Below are 17,689 nucleotides of genomic sequence, written 5' to 3' on the forward strand. Positions count from 1 at the left end.
GAGTTCATTCATTCAACAAACACCATCCTAGGCTCCTGAGGTTAAAGTAGGTTCATATCCTGCTCTCAAGGACTCTAGCATCTACCAGCGTTGTTTGCACACAACCTTAAAAAATCTAAAACTTAATACAAAAGCTTGGGGGAAGAACCATGGTCAGTAAAGGGAGAAAATTCAAGGAGGAAGTGGTATTTAATTTGGGCATGAAGAGTCAGTAGAATTTGAACTTAGTAAGATGGGAGGTGGAATAAATAAGTGGTAATGGGATTCCCTGGGGGTCATGTGTGGGGAAGGTCATTTCTGGTGTCAGAAGAATCTTACAGGGAAAACACCGACTTAGATAAAAACTCCCAAGAGGCATAGTATCAATTTATAATGTGTTTTCAGCCCCAGGCCCTCACCCCGGTCTCTTCCTGGCTGTGTGGCTTTGAGAAAGAGACTTTCCCTCTCTGAGCCTTAGTTTCTTTCTCTGAGAAGATGGAGATAATACCTTGCAGGAGTGTTGTGAGCCTGAGAAACAGCTTATGAGGCAGTGCCTGGTGTCTGAGTGAGTGGCCCAATGAATGAGAACTCTTCTTAGTGTGATGCTATTTCTTGTGGGAACATATCCTTAAAGAGAAATGGACAGTATGCAAATCTGATTCACTTTATGGAAGTTAGTATGAGTGTCTTGGGAGAGAAATAGTGGCTCTGTAAGATATGGTTTGGGGCTGGGGTGTTGCAAGCTCACTGCTTGTAGGAATGGAAGTGATCGTGCTCTGCTCGAAATTGGAGCTGGCTGGCTGGGTTGGTGATAGCAGAGTTGAATGGATGGGGTTTCAGTAGGTGAGGAAGGGAGGGGAAGGGAAAGGAGGCTCCTTAAGAGCCTAGTATGAGCCAGGCGCTGTGCTGAGCCGCTGGCATGCACTTTTGCCACTGACACTCCATCCTTGCCTGCAAGGATTGCCTCCCCATTTTGCAGGTGTAGAAACTGAGAACCAGAGTGGTGGGACGTGACTTGCCCAGGGACCCACACGGGAATAGGTGTCAGACTTTCGCTCAGGTCTGTCTGACTCTCAAGCCCACTGCCATGAGCTGGGTTTGGGGGAGGAAGGAGACCCACATGGATAGTATGAAGCATGTGGCATGAGACAGCCAGTGAGGCTGGCAGGATCAGACCACCAGGATTTCAACTGAGACTTTGTCCTGAGAGGCATGGGATGGACAGGGTCAGTTCTGTGTATAGAAGGGGGCTGGGGGAGGGTCAGGGGGCTGGAAAGAGAGTGCGTGGGGGCGGATGAGGTATGGAACATGACAGCTTCTGGGGCTGTGCCCCATTGACGGGGTGGATGAAGGCGTTGCCCCTGAGATGGAAGGCCGGGGAAGGCCGGTTTTGGAGTCATACCCTGGGCTCAGTATGGGACAGGGTGAGCATGAAGGGTCTGGGGAGGCCTAGCTGATACGTGTTGAGGCAGAATATAAAGCAATATTTTATACATCTATTTTTTTCTCCTCTTGAAACTGTGAGGAATGTAGAGGAAAGTCAACTCTTATAAAATCCCACTCTGAATTTGCTTCTGGGTTTTGAAAAGAAACATAACGTGTGGTCCCAGACATATTGCTACTTTAGGGGTTACACTAGTCAGCCTGCAGAGTCTTTCTAGTTTGGAACTTCTTCCTACTACTACTACTACTATTATTATTATTATTATTATTTTTTTTTTTTAGCAAGAGAGAGAGAGAGGGATAGACAGGGACAAACAGACAGGAAGGGAGATGAGAAGCATCAACTCATAGTAACGGCACCTTAGTTGTTCATTGATTGCTTTCTTTTATGTGCCTTGACCAGGGTGCTCTAGCTGAGTCAATGACCCTTTGCTCAAACCAGCGACCTTGGGCTCAAGCCAGTGACCTTTGGGCTCAAGCCAGTGACCCTGGGGTCATGTCTATGATCCTACACTCAAACTGGCGACCCCGCACTCAAGCTGGTGAGCCTGCGCTCAAGCTGGTGACCTTGGGGTTTTGAACCTGAGTCCTCAGCATCCCAGGCCAATGCCCTATCCACTGTGCCACCGCCTGGCCAGGAATCCTACGATTATTATTGATAGTGTTTCTCCACAGTGTGTACCATTAGTATTCCCATGCCGTAGATGAGGAAACAGGCTCCCGAGGTCCAGGGGCCTGCCTGAAGCCCTTCCGGTGGTGGTGGAGCTGGGATTGGAACGGCCTCAGAGCCCACCACTCATTTCCTCTCCACCAGAGTACCTTGCCCTGCCCTACCAAGTTTGGGAACAACCAAAATGAGACAAAAGTCCTTTGGAGATAGATGTGGAGCAAGTGGAGACAGAGGATAAAGCAACTCCACAGCCAAGTGCCCTGAGACCCAGCAGCATCCAGATGTGGCTTTACTTGGACCCGCCGCATGCTTCAGACTGTCCCAGCCCCTTTCGAGGGTGTGCGCTTTGTGTCCATTCAGTTGTTGGATCCAAGTTTTAAAGGCCTCTTGATCTTCCCAGCTCTCTTGAAGGTCCCCTGGGGTCTTCCAGAGTTTTTCTACTGTTCAGATTTACCCCCCAATCTCATTTTCTGCTACTGTCCCCTCTTTGCTTTCACTCACACATACCCCAGTTTCCAAGCACTTGGGGTGACTTACGTGTTTGATTATATGCTGTCTCTCCCTGCACCCTGGCCTTCGCCCAAGCTGCTCCTGCTGCCTTGAAGCTTCTTTTGCTTTAAATACTTCACCTTCAAACCCTGCTGGTCTTTCCGAAGCCCCGCTTGGCCTGGCCTGGGCAAGGCTTCCTCGGTTCACTCAAACCTCTGTGATTGTGGCCTCCCCTGGCCCTAGTCACGTGGTATGCCCACCTCTGAGGGTGCCAACCACTCTGAGGGTAGTTATGTGGTTCCAGGACATATTTTTGTGGAATGAGCTTCATTTCAGGGCAGGGACTGTATCCAATTCCTCTCTCCATCCCTCCCCTTCCCTGGTCCATAACCTACCTCAATAAATGTTAAGTGAATGAATGATTCCCGTTCCTTCTTGGGGCCTCTAAACAGCCAGTCTGCATTCTGCCCCTGAGTTGAGGGACTTTCTGCCTGACTTCTTGAAGACTCCAGACTCTGCCCAACATCACCCCCTTTATATGAAATTGAAATGGCAGGCATCCCAAATAGAAGCAAAACAGACATTCATCCAACGTTTGCACCCTCCCCCTTACCCCTTTCCCTCTCACCCTTGCAGCCTGTGGGAGCTCTGAGGCCTCTGCGTACCTGGACGAGTTGCGTTTGGCTGTGGCTTGGAACCGTGTGGACATCGCCCAGAGTGAACTCTTCCGGGGTGACATCCAATGGAGGGTGAGGGGTTGGGTACAGGGCTTGGGGATCCCGATGAGGGGGATGCACTCTCCTCCCTCCCTGACCTTTGGCCCAGTCTTCCATTATGGCCTGTCCAGCCTTCTCTTTATTCTCCCCTGATATTGTCCATTTGCCCCCATCTTGTTCCTTCTTCCCCATCCATCCATCCGTCACTCATAGCTCTGTGTCCCAATCTATTGTCCTTAACCTCTGACCTCACCTGGCCTTTTGTCTGTGTCCCTTCATCTCTTCCCCCATTCATCCCACCCGCCAGTCCGCCCACCTGGAGGCCTCCCTCATGGACGCCCTCCTGAGTGATAGGCCCGAGTTCGTGCGCTTGCTGATCTCACATGGCCTCAGCCTGGGTCACTTCCTGACCCCGGTGCGCCTGGCCCAACTGTACAGCGCGGCGCCCCCCAGCTCGCTCATCCGCAGCCTTCTGGACCAGGTGTCCCACAGTGCGGGCTCCAAAACCCCAGCCCTTAAACCCTCTGCGGAGCCCCGACTCCCTGACGTGGAGCAGGTGCTCCGGATGCTTCTCGGTGAGATGTGCGCGCCAAGGCAGCATGCTTGGGCCGCCGGGGATCCCCACCTCGACCATGGCCTCAGGGGGAGAGACCATGGCGGCAAAGAGAGCGTAAGCACCAGACCATGCTCGGCAGGGAAGACCTCGAAGGGCCTGGGGGCGGGGCCACATTGAGAGGGGGTGTGGTCGGAGAATGGGGTGTGATGGAACCCGGATGGGGCTGATGATTGGGGCGGGGCCAATTCTCACCACGCCTCCCTTGCCTGCAGTCACAGCCCCTCTTGGTCAGGGCCACCTCGGAACTCATGCTGGACGCTGTCCTCGGGCAGACCCCCTGGAGTGACCTGTTCCTTTGGGCACTGCTACTGAACAGGGCTCAGATGGCCTTGTACTTCTGGGAGATAGTGAGTGCTAACTTGATCTCTGATTCTACTCTCTTGCATCCCTGTCCTTTTTTTTTTTTTGACAGACAAGAGAATCAGAGAGAGGGCAAGATAGCGACAGACAGACAGGAGGGGAAAGAGATGAGAAGCATAAATTCTTTGTTGCAGCTCCTTAGTTGTTCAGTGATTGTGTGCTCAAATGTGCCTTGATTGGGGGGACGGGGTGGGGGGCTACAGCACAGCAAGTGACCCCTTGCTCAAGCCAGTGACCTTGGGCTCAAGCCAGGGACCATGGGATCATGTCTATGATCCCACGCTCAAGCTGGCGACCTCTGGGCTTCGAACCTGGGTCCTCCCAGTCCTAGTCTGACACTCTATCCACTGTGCCACTGCCTGGTCAGGCCCTGTCCTTTAGTCCCACCAGACTCTGGCCCCCATGCAGTCCTCTGTTCCTGATGTAACGCTCCAGCTACTGCTGTTTCCTCCCCCCCATATTATGCATTTCTTGCTTTTCTGTTAACAATATATATTGGACCTTTTCCCTTGTTTATATATGTGAATCAATCTCATTCTTTCAATATGGTTGCCTGTACAAGGAAGTTAGACATTATTCTGCAGCCAGCAGGGAGTCATTTAAACGTTGGTACACTTGCAATTTAAGTACATTGTTGCAGCTGCATGTGGAAGGGGCAAAACTAGAGACCAGGAAGCCAGGTTAGAGGGTAAGGCTGGGGTCCTCCAGGCGGCCAGGGCGAGGGTGGACTGCAGAGGTAGGATCGAGGTGTGGGGACACCTTTGAGAAATTTACAAAGTTAAAAAAAAAAGTTATGGGATTCAAATAGGATCCAAGGTAGGGCTTATTTTTAGAATTACGTTGACAGTACTCCCTTCAGCCTTTGGTTGTTTTCAGCCTGTCAGGTCATGGGTTAAACATAGACTTGTTTTCATTGAGATAAAATTCATATAACATAAAATGCACCATTTTAACCATTTAAAATAGTACAATTCAGGAGTCTAGAGTACACCCAATGTGGTGCAAATACTACCTCTGCCCAAAAGGAACCCCAGAATCTGTTAAGCAGCCACTCCCTTCCCCCTTCCCTCCAGGCCCTGGTAACCACTAATCTACTTTCTGTGTCTATGTATTTGCCTATTTGGGATATTTTATATAAATGAAATCATATAATATATGGCCTTTAAAAATTATTTTAAACTAATATTTTAGTGAGAGGAAAGGAGACAGTGAGAGACAGGAACATCAATCTGCTCCTGTATGTGCTCTGACTAGGGATCGAACCCTCAACTTCTGTGCTTTAGGACGATGCTTCAACCTACCGAGCTGTCTAGCCAGGGCAATATATGGCCTTTTAAATTTGACTTCTTTCACATAGCATAGCGTTTTCATGGTTTATCCATGTGTATCAAAATTTCCTTTCATTTTATTTATTTATTTATTTACTTATCTATTTTTATTTTTTTTGTGCGTGACAGGGACAGAGAGAGAAACAGAGGGACAGATAGAGACAGATAGACAGGAAGGGAGAGAGATGAGAAGCATCAATTCTTTGTTGCGGCTCTTTAGTTGTTCATTGATTGCTTTCTCATATGTGCCTTGACTGGGGGGCTATAGCAGAGTGAGTGACCCCTTGCTCAAGCCAGCGACCTTGGGTCCAAGCTGGTGAGCCTTGCTCAAACCAGATGAGCCCGCGCTCAAGCTGGTGACCTCAGGGTTCCAAACCTGGGTCCTCTGGGTCCCAGTCCAACTCTATCCATGGTGCCACCGCCTGGTCAGGCTATTTATTTATTTTTTAATTTTTAAGTGAGAGGAGGGGAGGTAGAGAGACAGATTTCCGCACGGGCCCTGACCAGGATCCACTGGGGAACCTCTCTCATGGGCCAATGCTCAACTGAGCAATTTTTAGCTCCTGAGGCCGAAGCTCGAACCAATCGAGCCACTGGCTGCAGAAGGGGAAGAGGAAGAGAAGTGGGAGAGGGAGCAGAAGAGAAGCAGATGGTCACTTCTCTCGTGTGCCCTGACCAGGAATCGAACCTGGGACGTCCATACACTGAGCCAACAGTCTATCCACTGAGCCAGCCTGCCAGGGCCTCTTGTTGCTTTTTGTGGGTTGTTATTGTTTGTTTGGTGACCTTTCTAAGCTGTTTTTGTAAAGTCTGTATTCTTTGTTATGTGTGGCCACTCAAATTCTGTTCTGTTAAGCTTAGTGGACTACTAGTGACTTGACAGAGATTTCCTTAAAGCTGGGGGGGAACCCCAAAACTCGCCCGGTTTGCATATTCACTGTGTCCTGGAGCTGTCCTTCAAACACGTGGGCAGGCTGTTTACAATTCTACCGTAGCTGTCACTTTCTGCCTCCATTGTGTAAAGATCGGCCAGAAGTGAAAGCGCAGGGATTTCTCTAGTCTTTTCTGAGCAAGCATCCAGTCTTGGTAATGCATGTAGCCTTCTGAGTCCCCTGGTGCACACGGGAGCTTTACAAACCCCTACACCCTGCGCCCCGTCCCTTCCTCGGCCCCTTCCCTCCCAGTCCTCTCCGTGGATCTATTACTAGGCTAGGCTGCTATTCTTTGCTTCAGGCAGCTGAGGTCAATATTTTTATTTTTAAAGGCTTTCACACACCACCTGGGAAACCACTTCTGCCCTGGAGAAGTGAAGCTTCTTAGAGTGAAGCTCTAAGAACAGTGAAACAAAGGCAAGCCCGTGAACTGTTTCTTCAGGGAGCCACCAGCTAGGTCCACACACACAACCACAATTATTATTATTATTATTATTTTAAGTGAGAGGAGGGGAGATAGAGAGACAGACTCCCCCATGTTCCTGACTGGGATCTACCTGGCATTCCCCATCTAGGGACAATGCTCCCAACCGAGATATTTTTAGTGCCTGAGGTGAGGCTCTACCTCAGCGTCCAGGGCAATGCACTCAAATCAACAGAGTTATGACTGCTGGAGGGGAAGAGAGAGAGAGAGAGAGAGAGAGAGAGAGAGAAGGGGAGGGGGAGGGGTGGAGAAGCAGATGGTCGTTTCTCCTATGTGCCCTGACCTGGAATTGAACCCAGGACTTCCACATGCTGGGCCAGGACTTCCACATGCTGGGCCATCACTCTACCGCTGAGCCAACTGGCCAGGACCCACAACCACAATTATTTAAGAGTAAGATCTGAATTGCTCTGGCTGGTAACAAAAGCCCACAAGGCTGCCACTGCTCTGGGGAGTTGGCAGTGGTGAGCAGGTTAATTAAAATGTTACAATGCTCTTTTACAAAAATTTAGCAGTTTCTTTTTTTTTTTTACAGAGACAGGGAGAGAGTCAGGGAGAGGGATAGACAGGGACAGACAGGAACGAAGAGATGAGAAGCATCAGTCATTAGTTTTTCGTTGAGCGTTGCAACACCTTAGTTCATTGATTGCTTTCTCATATATGCCTTGACCGCAGGCCTTCAGCAGACCGAGTAACCCCTTGCTGAGCCAGCGACCTTGGGCTCAAGCTAGTGAGCTTTTTACTCAAACCAGATGAGCCCGCGCTCAAGTTGGCTACCTAGGGGTCTCGAACCTGGGTCTTCCGCATCCCAGTCCGATGCTCTTATCCACTGCACCACCGCCTGGTCAGGCAGCAGTTTCTTTCTTCATTAAGCATTTTCCTATTTGTTATGAAGTTTATATGATTTCAGAATTCTAAAAAAGTTGATTCTGCCTGTTTTTGCGAGCATATTTGTTGGCTTTGTGGAGGGATGGAGTTTTGAAGTTCTCTGCTCTGTCATTTTAGGTGACATCTCCAACTGCTTCTTGGCTTGTCAATAACCTCTAATGTTATTCTAACACCAGCCCAGCCCCTGGTCTCTGAACTATCTGACTTTTGTTTTTTTTAATTGACTTTGAGAGAGAGAAGAAAGAAGAGAGAGAGAGAGAAAGATCAATCCATTTTTCTACTTATTTATGCATTCATTGGTTGATTCTTGTATGTGCCCTGACTGGGGATTGAACCTGCAGTCTTCGAGTATTGGGAGGACACTCTAATCCAGTGAGCTACCTGGCCAGGGTCAGAATTTTCTGACTTCTGACATGTTCACCTCACATCCAGTTTCTTCCAGATCCATCTACAAACATTACTTTATCCTTGGCCTCTGTTGACCCTGGTTAACTTTGGACCTCTGGCTCTGTTCCTTCTCTTGATCACAGGCGTTCTGTCCCCTTCCTCACCTTTCTGTGACACTCCAAACTCTGGCCCCATCCATGACCTTTCTCATTGTCCCTCCAGGGTTCCAACGCTGTGGCCTCAGCGCTTGGGGCCTGTTTGCTGCTCCGAGTGCTGGCCCGTCTGGAGTCTGAGGCTGAGGAGGCTGCACGGAGGAAGGACCTGGCCACCAAGTTTGAGGGGCTGGGTGTTGGTGCGTGGGGCAGGGGCACCTGGGGGCAGGGTATAGGGCTGCGGTTGAAGGGGTGTGTGTATCTCCTCACTCCTCTCATAACCCTGAAATCCCCTCATATCATCTTCATATTCATTTTTCTCCCTCGCACATAAATCCCCTGCTCCCAGACCTCTTTGGCGAATGCTACCGCAGCAGCGAGGAGCGGGCCGCTTCCCTACTCCTCCGACACTGCCCGTTCTGGGGGGATGCCACCTGCCTGCAGCTTGCCATGCAGGCGGATGCCCGTGCCTTCTTCGCCCAGGATGGAGTACAGGTGAGCAGCTGAGACACCAACATCTGGGACAGCCCCACCTGAACCCTGGGGCTAGCAGGATAAGCCCCTGCCATTGCCTGCAGTCCGGTCTTGACCGGCTCCTCCCCCTGGAGACTGCCCCTCCTCCAGAAGGTCTCAGTCCTTTCCCACAAAGGCTGCGCTTCCTGTAAGAAGCCCCACCCCCGCCCCAGGAAGGCAACCTTCCCACAAGTAAGCCTGCCCTCCGAAAAAGTTTCCCTCCCAATACAGGAATTCCCGATGATCCCCTAGAAGTCCCAACTCTCACCCAAAGGAAGTCCTTCCCAGTTCCTTAAGAGATCCCTGGGTTCAGGTCTCAACACTTAGAATGACCTTACCAGACAATTACCTAGTGTTTTGGACACAGAAACACTCTGGCCTGACCTGTGGTGGTGCAGTGGATAACATGTCCACCTGGAATGCTGAGATTGCCGGTTCAAATCCCCGGGCTTTGCCTGGTCAAGGCACATAGGAGAAGCAACATGAACTGATGCTTCCTGCTCCTGCCCCTCTTCTCTCTCCTCTCTTTAAAAAAAAAAATCAATAAATAAAATCTTAAGAAAGAAAAGAAAACAACTCTGGTTTAGGAAATCCTACTCTTCCTGTAGGAGTTGCTTTTTTGGGGGAAGTCCTGCTTGCCCCTACAGTTTTTCCCATCCTAACATTTAGAACTTTCTCAGTATCCTTAATCTAAATCTGACAGGGACAGAGAGAGTCCCCCCTGAACACACAGGCACTTTCTGCCTGCACAGCAAGAGGTCCTGCTTACCCTGACAGGAAGTCCCATCCTCAGCTGTGGGGATGACTTGATTGGCATTTCAAAAAATTACCCAGAGTTCTTTGCTTCAAATAGTGGTTAAACTCATAGAGTCTATTTCATGCTCCTTTCTTAACCTCCCTGTGCCCCATCTGTGAAAAGGTTGAAAATATTAGTACCTGTCTTCCTCGGGGGTGGGGGTGGGGTGGTGAGGGTTAGGTGAGCTACCTTACACAAAGTGCTTAGCCCAGTTCCTGGCATGTTGTGTTAATAAATGTCGGCTGTTGAACTCTACTAGCTAGAACCTGGGGGAAGGTGCCTCGCCTTTGACCACCTTTCCCCGCCCCAGTAGTTATGGTCCCCACACTGAGCCCTTGCTCTGAGCTCTGGAGCTGCGGCCTGATTCCTGGCCGGGTTCTTCGGGGAGGGGCTGTAGAGAGATTCAGGCTCCTGCTCTCCCCACACCCCACAGTCTCTGCTGACGCAGAAGTGGTGGGGAGAGATGGACAGCACCACACCCATCTGGGCCCTGGTTCTCGCCTTTTTTTGCCCCCCGCTTATCTACACCAACCTCATCACCTTCAGGTCAGTCGCCCAGGGTTACATTGCCAGGAGGGAGGTGCTCAGTTTCTCCTGCTCACTTCTTGTCCACTTTCCGTCTGTCCAGTTCCCCACTTTGTTCACTCTTTTCCTCCCCAAGATGGGGCATGTTCTTGGAGGGGAGATATTGGGGTGGGGTTCTCTGTATCTGTAGGGGCAATTCTTCTGCCCTCTGGCATGGCTCTGGGGCAGTTCCCTTTGACTCTAGGCGGGCACCTTTCTGTCTCCTTGTCATGTCTCTGGTAAAGAAGTTGGGTATCTCTGGAGAATTCCTCTCCCTCTCTCCCCTCTCCCTATTTCTCACTCTGTGCTTCCCTCCATGCCAGGAAGTCAGATGAGGAATCCTCGCAGAAGAACCTGGGGTTCGACATAGACGGGCTCAATGGGGCGGGGCCTGTCAGGTGAGTGAAGCACCGGCACTGTATGGGGCGGGGTGGCCCCCGGCAGCTGCAGGAGCACCAGGCACCTGGAGCGAGGCCAGAGCAGAGAAGTGGGGCTTTAGGAGGAAGCTGAGGAAGTTTCCAAAGGAACAGGCTCAAGGCTTGGTTCAAGGTTTGGTTCTGCCACCAAGGAGTTCCTTATTGGAAATAAATTTGCTTCAATCCACATGTACTTCCATCTCAATATAGCAAGTGGAATTGGGTGGATTTGGTTCACTTAGGGATCCTTTGCCTATTTTTTTCTTCTGACTCCGGGACTTTGCTCTTTAAAAAAAAATTTTATTTATTTATTTTAGTATGCAGGCGTGCAAGAGAAAGAAAGCGAGAGAAGGAGAGAGAGGGAGGAGAGACAGAAAGGGAGAGAGATGAGAAGCATCAACTCATGGTTGTATCACTTTAGTTATTCATTGATTGCTTCTCATATGTGTCTTGACTGGGGGGCTCCAGCCAAGCCAGTGACCCCCTTGCTCAAGCCATTGTTGTTGGGCTCAAGCCAGCAACCTTGGGCTTCAAGCCAGTGACCATGGGATCATGTCTATAATCCCATACTGAAGCTGGTGACTCTGTACTCAAGCTGGCGACCCTGCCCTCAAGCTGCGAAGCCTGCACTCAAGATGAACGAGCCCATGCTCAAGCTGGCGACCTTGGGGTTTTGAACCTGGGTCCTCAGCATCCAAGGTCAATGCTCTATCCACTGTGCCATCGCCAATCAGGCCAGGGCCTTTGCTTTTAATCTCTCTGCTGTGGTATTTTTGAAAGGCATTTTCAAAATGGGGCCTAATGAAATGAAATGAAATATTTATCAATTTTCTGATAAGTTGGCAGAGTGGAGGTGCTAAAGGACTTACTTGACTCTGTCAAGCAGACCTGGGTTCAAATCCTAACTCTGACTTTGTAAGTGACTTCACCTTTGAGTCCTAGAGTTCTTTTTTGTAAAGAAATAGTACATAGAAAGTTATTCCTCTGTTAGTTGGATTAGGTTGGGTGATGGTGCAACAACAAAACATCCAAAACCCTCAGTGGCTGGCAACAAAGAAGTTTCATTCTCACTCACACTCCGTTTTTGGGTTGGTTGTGGTTCTGTCCATGTGGCTTCCACTTTGGTGTGAGCACGCCCCTTCTAGCCAAGCTGTTCCTGGTCTCACAGCAGAGGGAAAAGAGACATGGGGAGCCAGGTACTGGCTCTAAAAGCCTCCACAGGAAAGTGACAGGTGTCACTTCTGCATACATTTTATTGGCAAAAGAAAGTCACGTGATGACTCCTTAGATCCTAAGTCTCCCAATATTTTGGTGGGAACCAAAATATTTGGTGAACAGTAGTGCAGTATACCACAATGCCTGATGAAGCTGTTGGGAGGATCCATGGAGATGATGTCTACAAAATCATACCATAGTGCCTGGCCCATAGTAAGTGCTCCACTAACGGGGTCATTATTACTACTGCTATTTTGGGTGGTGTGTGTGTCATCCTAGGGGCCAGTGGTCAGAAGGGTGGTGGGAGCCAGAGGTGAAAGGTAGGCAGTTTTAATGGTAGGAGGTAACAGAGGTCAGAAGTTGGATACAAAGGTCACAGGTCAAGGAGTTAGTGGTCTTGATAATGGTGTAGGTCAGGTTCAGAGGTCAGGCTGAGCCCTCCCTCCCTTCTCTCTCTCCCTCAGACCAACTGACCCTCCTGAGAAGATGCCCTTGGGTGTGTTGAGTCAGCCAGGCCATAGGGGGTGCTCCCCACACCTGCGGCGCTGGCCCCAGTTCTGGGGGGCGCCAGTGACGGCCTTCGTGGGAAACGTGGTCAGCTACCTTCTCTTCCTGATGCTGTTCGCCCGGGTGCTGCTCATCGACTTCCAGCCCTCGCCGCCCGGCGCCCTGGAGCTGCTGCTCTACTTCTGGGCCTTCACCCTGCTCTGCGAGGAGTTCCGCCAGGGCCTGGGGGGAGGCTGGGGCAGCCTGGCCGCCGGAGGGCCCGGGCCAGGCCCCTGCCACACCCCGCTGCGCCGCCGGCTTCAACTCTACCTCATGGACACCTGGAACCAGTGTGACTTGGTGGCCCTCACCTGCTTCCTCCTGGGCGTGGGTTGCCGGTGAGTGCCCCTGTGGCCTTCAGACCTTTGGCCCTAGAGCAGCTAAAGCTAACTCTGCTTATTCTTTTTTTTTTTTTTTTTTCTGAAGTGAGAAGTGGGGAGGCAGAGAGACAGACTCCTGCATATGCCCGACAGGGATCCTCCCGGCACTATGGGGTGATGCTCTGCCCATCTGGGGCTTTGCTGCATTGCAACCAGAGCCATTCTAGCGTCTGAGGTGGAAGCCATGGAGCCATCCTCAGCGCCCGGGCCAACTTTGCTCCAATGGAGCCTTCACTGCAGGAGGGGAAGAGAGAGATAGAGAAAGGATAAGGGAAAGGGTGGAGAAGCAGATGGGTGCTTCTCCTGTGTGCCCTGGCCGGGAATCAAACCTGGGACTTCCACACGCTGGGCTGGCGCTCTACCGCTGAGCCAACCGGCCAGGGCCTAACTTTGCTTATTCTTAAAAAAAAAACCCACAGAAACCCCTTCTTGATTGAACATATGGCATGAAGATAGTCTAGAAGCAGTTTGCTCCCACATGGGTATCTGGCTTCAGGGATGATATGATCAAAGTGAGAACCTCACTTCTTCTGATGCTGTTGATGCTAGATCTAGAGGTTACTAGAAGTTTCTCTGAGCCCCGAAACCTGGCACTGCATCAATACCACTGTCCCAACTGCGCTTGAGATCTTTCCAGACACAGAACAGACACTGGGCACTGCCCTCACCCCCTCTCTGCTCTTCCTCTACAGCCTACAGTCCCAGGCCCTGTCTTCCTGTCCCCTGACTCTCTGTCCCACCCCCTCTCCATGGCCATCTCTCCCACCTGGACCCTCGCTCTAGCCTCCTGGGTTCTGGGCTCTCTCCTATAGTCCATTCCCACAAGAGTCCTGCCATACCCCAAGCTGACCCACCCTCCCTTCCCCAGCATCCCTGGACAGAGCCCCAGCCCCCAGACCTGGCGTTGGGCCCCTGCCTGGTCTAGGACCAACCCTCTCTGCAGGGTTGTCTCCTGATTTATTATTTTGTTTTCATCTATATTCCAGCCTCTCTGAAAGCTGCTCCATCACGGGGCCGGGGGTTTTGACCTTGATCCTAGATATTTTGAATCTGCATAATTAACAAATTTGTAATTAAAATTTTACCAGTACTGACAAATTCTTATCAAGGAAGCATTTTGAAACTTCCTTGATCAATTTTGTATACAGGATAGTTGAACTAGCTTCAGTTATTTTCCGTTTCTGAAATTATTTCAATGTGGTTAATTATTATTTGGGTTAAGTTTTATAACAAATACACTGCTCACAAAAATTAGGGGATATTTTATATCTTCATGTTAGTTTTGAAATATCCCCTAATGTTTGTGAGCAGTATATTTGGCTCATCGTTCATGTTTTTGTCTATATTGAATTTTGTCAAATTTCGAGTCTGTGTGAGTTTTGCTCTGTGGCTGTTCCTCCTTCCACAGCCAGTTTTCCTGGGGCAGATGCCAGATTCAGACTGAACCAGGAGGCTTGAAGATGGAGCCAGTTATTTAATCCACAAAAACATTGACCATTTCTACTATCTCTTCGCTGATTTATAAAAAACAAGTTGTAAGGAATTCCCTTCAAACAAATACTGTCTGTTGCCAGGAATGGGCTGTATAATGTTAGTTCATTTCTTCCACAGTTTCCAGATTATACTGCGTGGTGCCCAGAGAGAGGGCATAAGGGGCACATCAAAATGTCCTTGGCAACAAATTATCTTGTCTTTGGGTCTTGGCACATTCTGTCCCCTCTTCCTGAAACACTTTCCCTTCCTGTCCTTGGCCAAACTAACCCCTATACTTCCTTTAGGCCTCAGCTTTGCTGTCTCTGTCTCAGAAGCCTTCCTTTGTCCTTTCCAGACTCTGGCTCCCTCCTTCGTGTTCCCCTAATGTCCTGACATTACTCCAAATGGTACTCTGAGTATGGCTTGTGCCATCTCTCTCCTGAAGTCACTCTATCTCTATCTCAATTTAAAACATTTTTGAAATATAATTTATTACCCAAGAAATCAAAAAGTATGTTCTCATTGAACAAGAGGAAACAAATGAAGGACAGAGAACAGAAGCCAATGATTTCCTCAGTCTTTTCAAGTGTTCCACTTTCTCAGCAGTTACTTCCATCAACAGTTTGGTGCACATCCTGCCTGTTCTTTTTCTGTGCATTTACATGCACAGATACAATACAGCTTTCATATACAAATGAAATATTTGATGTATTCTTCTGCAACTTTTACTTTTTCTCAACAATTACATTTTTTCTGTCAGTATTTGCAAATATGCCATACTCTTTGAACATGCTTCATCAGATTCCAGAAGAAGGGAATGACTGGCTAAAGATCAGACAAGACAGTCTTCTCCTTGCCAGAACTTTATGAATGAATAAATTCTTTTCATAGGGCATTGGGACAAAAATTCTGATCTTTAAGAGATAGAAATTAGACCTAAAGTTTCTTCACAAAGTCTCTTTGACTTTCTACTCCAGATAATAATCATATACTAGCTTCTCTGGGTCCAGTACACTGTTGATTATGTCTTTTTCTTTTTCTATAAAAGTCCTAGCAGTTTTGCCTGACCAGGTGGTGGCGCAGTGGATAGAGCGTCGGACTGGGATGCGGAAGGACCCAGGTTCGAGACCCCGAGGTCGCCAGCTTGAGCGCGGACTCATCTGGCTTGAGCAAAGAGCTCACCAGCTTAGACCCAAGGTCGCTGGCTCCAGCAAGGGGTTACTCGGTCTGCTGAAGGCCCGCGGTCAAGGCACATGTGAGAAAGCAATCAATGAACAACTAAGAAGTCGCAAGGCGCAACGAGAAACTGATGATTGATGCTTCTCATCTCTCTCCGTTCCTGTCTGTCTGTCCCTGTCTATCTCTGCCTCTGTAAAAAAAAAAAAAAAAAAAAAAAAGTCCTAGCAGTTAGGACACTGTTCCTTTAGAGGAAAGCAGACAAAGAGCTTGTAGATACAGACTGTTTACAAGGGATACCCCTTAATCTTTAAAAAATATTTTTCCAGCCCTGGCCGGTTGGCTCAGCGGTAGAGTGTCAGCCTGGCGTGCAGGAGTCCCAGGTTCGATTCCCGGCCAGGGCACACAGGAGAGGCGCCCATCTGCTTCTCCACCCCTCCCTCTCTCCTTCCTCTCTGTCTCTCTCTTCCCCTCCCGCAGCGAGGCTCCATTGGAGCAAAGATGGCCCGGGAGCTGGGGATGGCTCTGTGGCCTCTGCCTCAGGCGCTAGAATGGCTCTGGACGCAACAGAGCGACCCCCCAGAAGGGCAAAGCATCGCCCCCTGGTGGGCATGCTGGGTGGATCCCGTCGGGCACATGCGGGAGTCTGTCTGACTGCCTCCCCGTTTCCAGCTTCGGAAAAAAGAAAAAAAAAAAAAAGAAAAAAAAAAAATTTTTTTCCAGGCCCTGGCCGGTTGGCTCAGTGGTAGAGTGTCGGCCTGGCGTGCAGAAGTCCCGGGTTCGATTCCCAGCCAGGGCACATAGGAGAAGCGCCCATCTGCTTCTCCACCCCTCCCCCTCTCCTTCCTCTCGGTCTCTCTCTTCTCCTCCCACAGCCGAGGCTCCATTGGAGCAAAGATGGCCCGGGCGCTGGGGATGGCTCCTTGGCCTCTGCCCCAGGCACTAGAGTGGCTCTGGTCGCGGCAGAGCATTGCCCCCTGGTGGGCAGAGCGTCGCCCCTGGTGGGCGTGCCAGGTGGATCCCGGTCAGGCGCATGCGGGAGTCTGTCTGACTGTCTCTCCCCGTTTCCAGCTTCAGAAAAATACAAATAAATAAATAAATAAATAAATAAATAAATAAATAAAATAAAAATAAAAAATATTTTTCCATCGATTTGAGAGAGAGAGAGAGGGTAGAGAGAGAGGAGGGGAGGAGGGAAAGAATGAGGGAGAGACAGAAGCATCAACTCATTGTTCCACTTAGTTGTGCACTCCTTAGTTGCTTCTCACATGTGCCATGAGCCAGAACCCATGACCTCAGCCCACCAAGACAACCTTTATCCACTGAGCCACCTGGCCAGCCCCCCAATCTTTTCTCAGTTGACACACTGAGAAGCATGCTTCTTCCATGCTGTATTAGAAATGCTACCAAGAGCCTTACCTGTGGTGATACAGTGGATAAAGTGTTGACCTGGAATGCTGATGTCACCGGTTCAAAACCCTGGGCTTGCCTGGTAAAGACACTTATGGGAGTTGATGCTTCCTGCTCCTCCCCTCTTCTCTCTCTCTCTCCCCTCTAAAATGAATAAAAATAAAATCTTAAAAAAAAAAAAGAAATGCTACCAAGAAATATGACACGAATAATTTATTCCAATAGCAATATAAGGGAGTTTTGCAGAATATTACACTTGTGTTGATCTCTTGTATTTTGTATAAAGTATCTTTTGAGATGAAAGGATTAAGGCCATGTGCTACCATGCTCTAGGAATACCAGTGATATTTTAGACATTTTTGTCAAGCTCATTGTCTTCTAGGGGAGAGACGAATTACTGCACAGGGGGAAAATCAAAGATTTTGGCATACAGTGGAGAACTTTCCAGTGATCTCCAGGATTGCATAAATAAATCATTTTGTTCTGCCAATCCCATCCTGATGAATATTTTTGTTGTTTCTATTTCTTATTATTCCAAAGTAATAAAAGTTTACATCCCAGTTTTAAATTCTGTAGGTCAATGTGTACCTATTTTTTTCCCATCAATTTGAGGGGTCAGGAAGGGAGAGGGAGAGAAAAGCATCAACTCGTTGTTCCATTTTGTTGTTCCATTTAGTTGTGTTCTCATGGGTTGCTTCTCACATGTGCCCAAATCAAGGATTGAACCCATGACCTGGGAGAGCTGGGACGATGCTC

At 49.3% G+C, this 17,689-nt stretch overlaps 1 protein-coding gene across 5 annotated transcripts in view; it reads left to right on the forward strand.

Moving 5' to 3' along the window:
• The window catches only part of TRPM4 (transient receptor potential cation channel subfamily M member 4), a 50,026-nt gene that overhangs the window by 17,391 nt on the left and 14,946 nt on the right, over positions 1-17,689 (forward strand). For 4 of the 5 annotated variants that reach the window (XM_066373951.1, XM_066373955.1, XM_066373953.1 and 1 more), the window contains 8 exons: positions 3,218-3,330; positions 3,605-3,967; positions 4,126-4,260; positions 8,515-8,644; positions 8,794-8,939; positions 10,187-10,299; positions 10,641-10,715; positions 12,413-12,832. In XM_066373951.1, coding sequence (XP_066230048.1) covers positions 3,218-3,330; positions 3,605-3,967; positions 4,126-4,260; positions 8,515-8,644; positions 8,794-8,939; positions 10,187-10,299; positions 10,641-10,715; positions 12,413-12,832 — 1,495 coding nt within the window. The remainder of the gene's footprint in view (positions 1-3,217; positions 3,331-3,604; positions 3,968-4,125; positions 4,261-8,514; positions 8,645-8,793; positions 8,940-10,186; positions 10,300-10,640; positions 10,716-12,412; positions 12,833-17,689) is intronic. The other variant, XM_066373952.1, reaches the window with a different exon arrangement.

This window comes from Saccopteryx leptura, chromosome 3 (assembly GCF_036850995.1).
Source record: "Saccopteryx leptura isolate mSacLep1 chromosome 3, mSacLep1_pri_phased_curated, whole genome shotgun sequence".
Taxonomy (NCBI): Eukaryota; Metazoa; Chordata; class Mammalia; order Chiroptera; family Emballonuridae; genus Saccopteryx; species Saccopteryx leptura.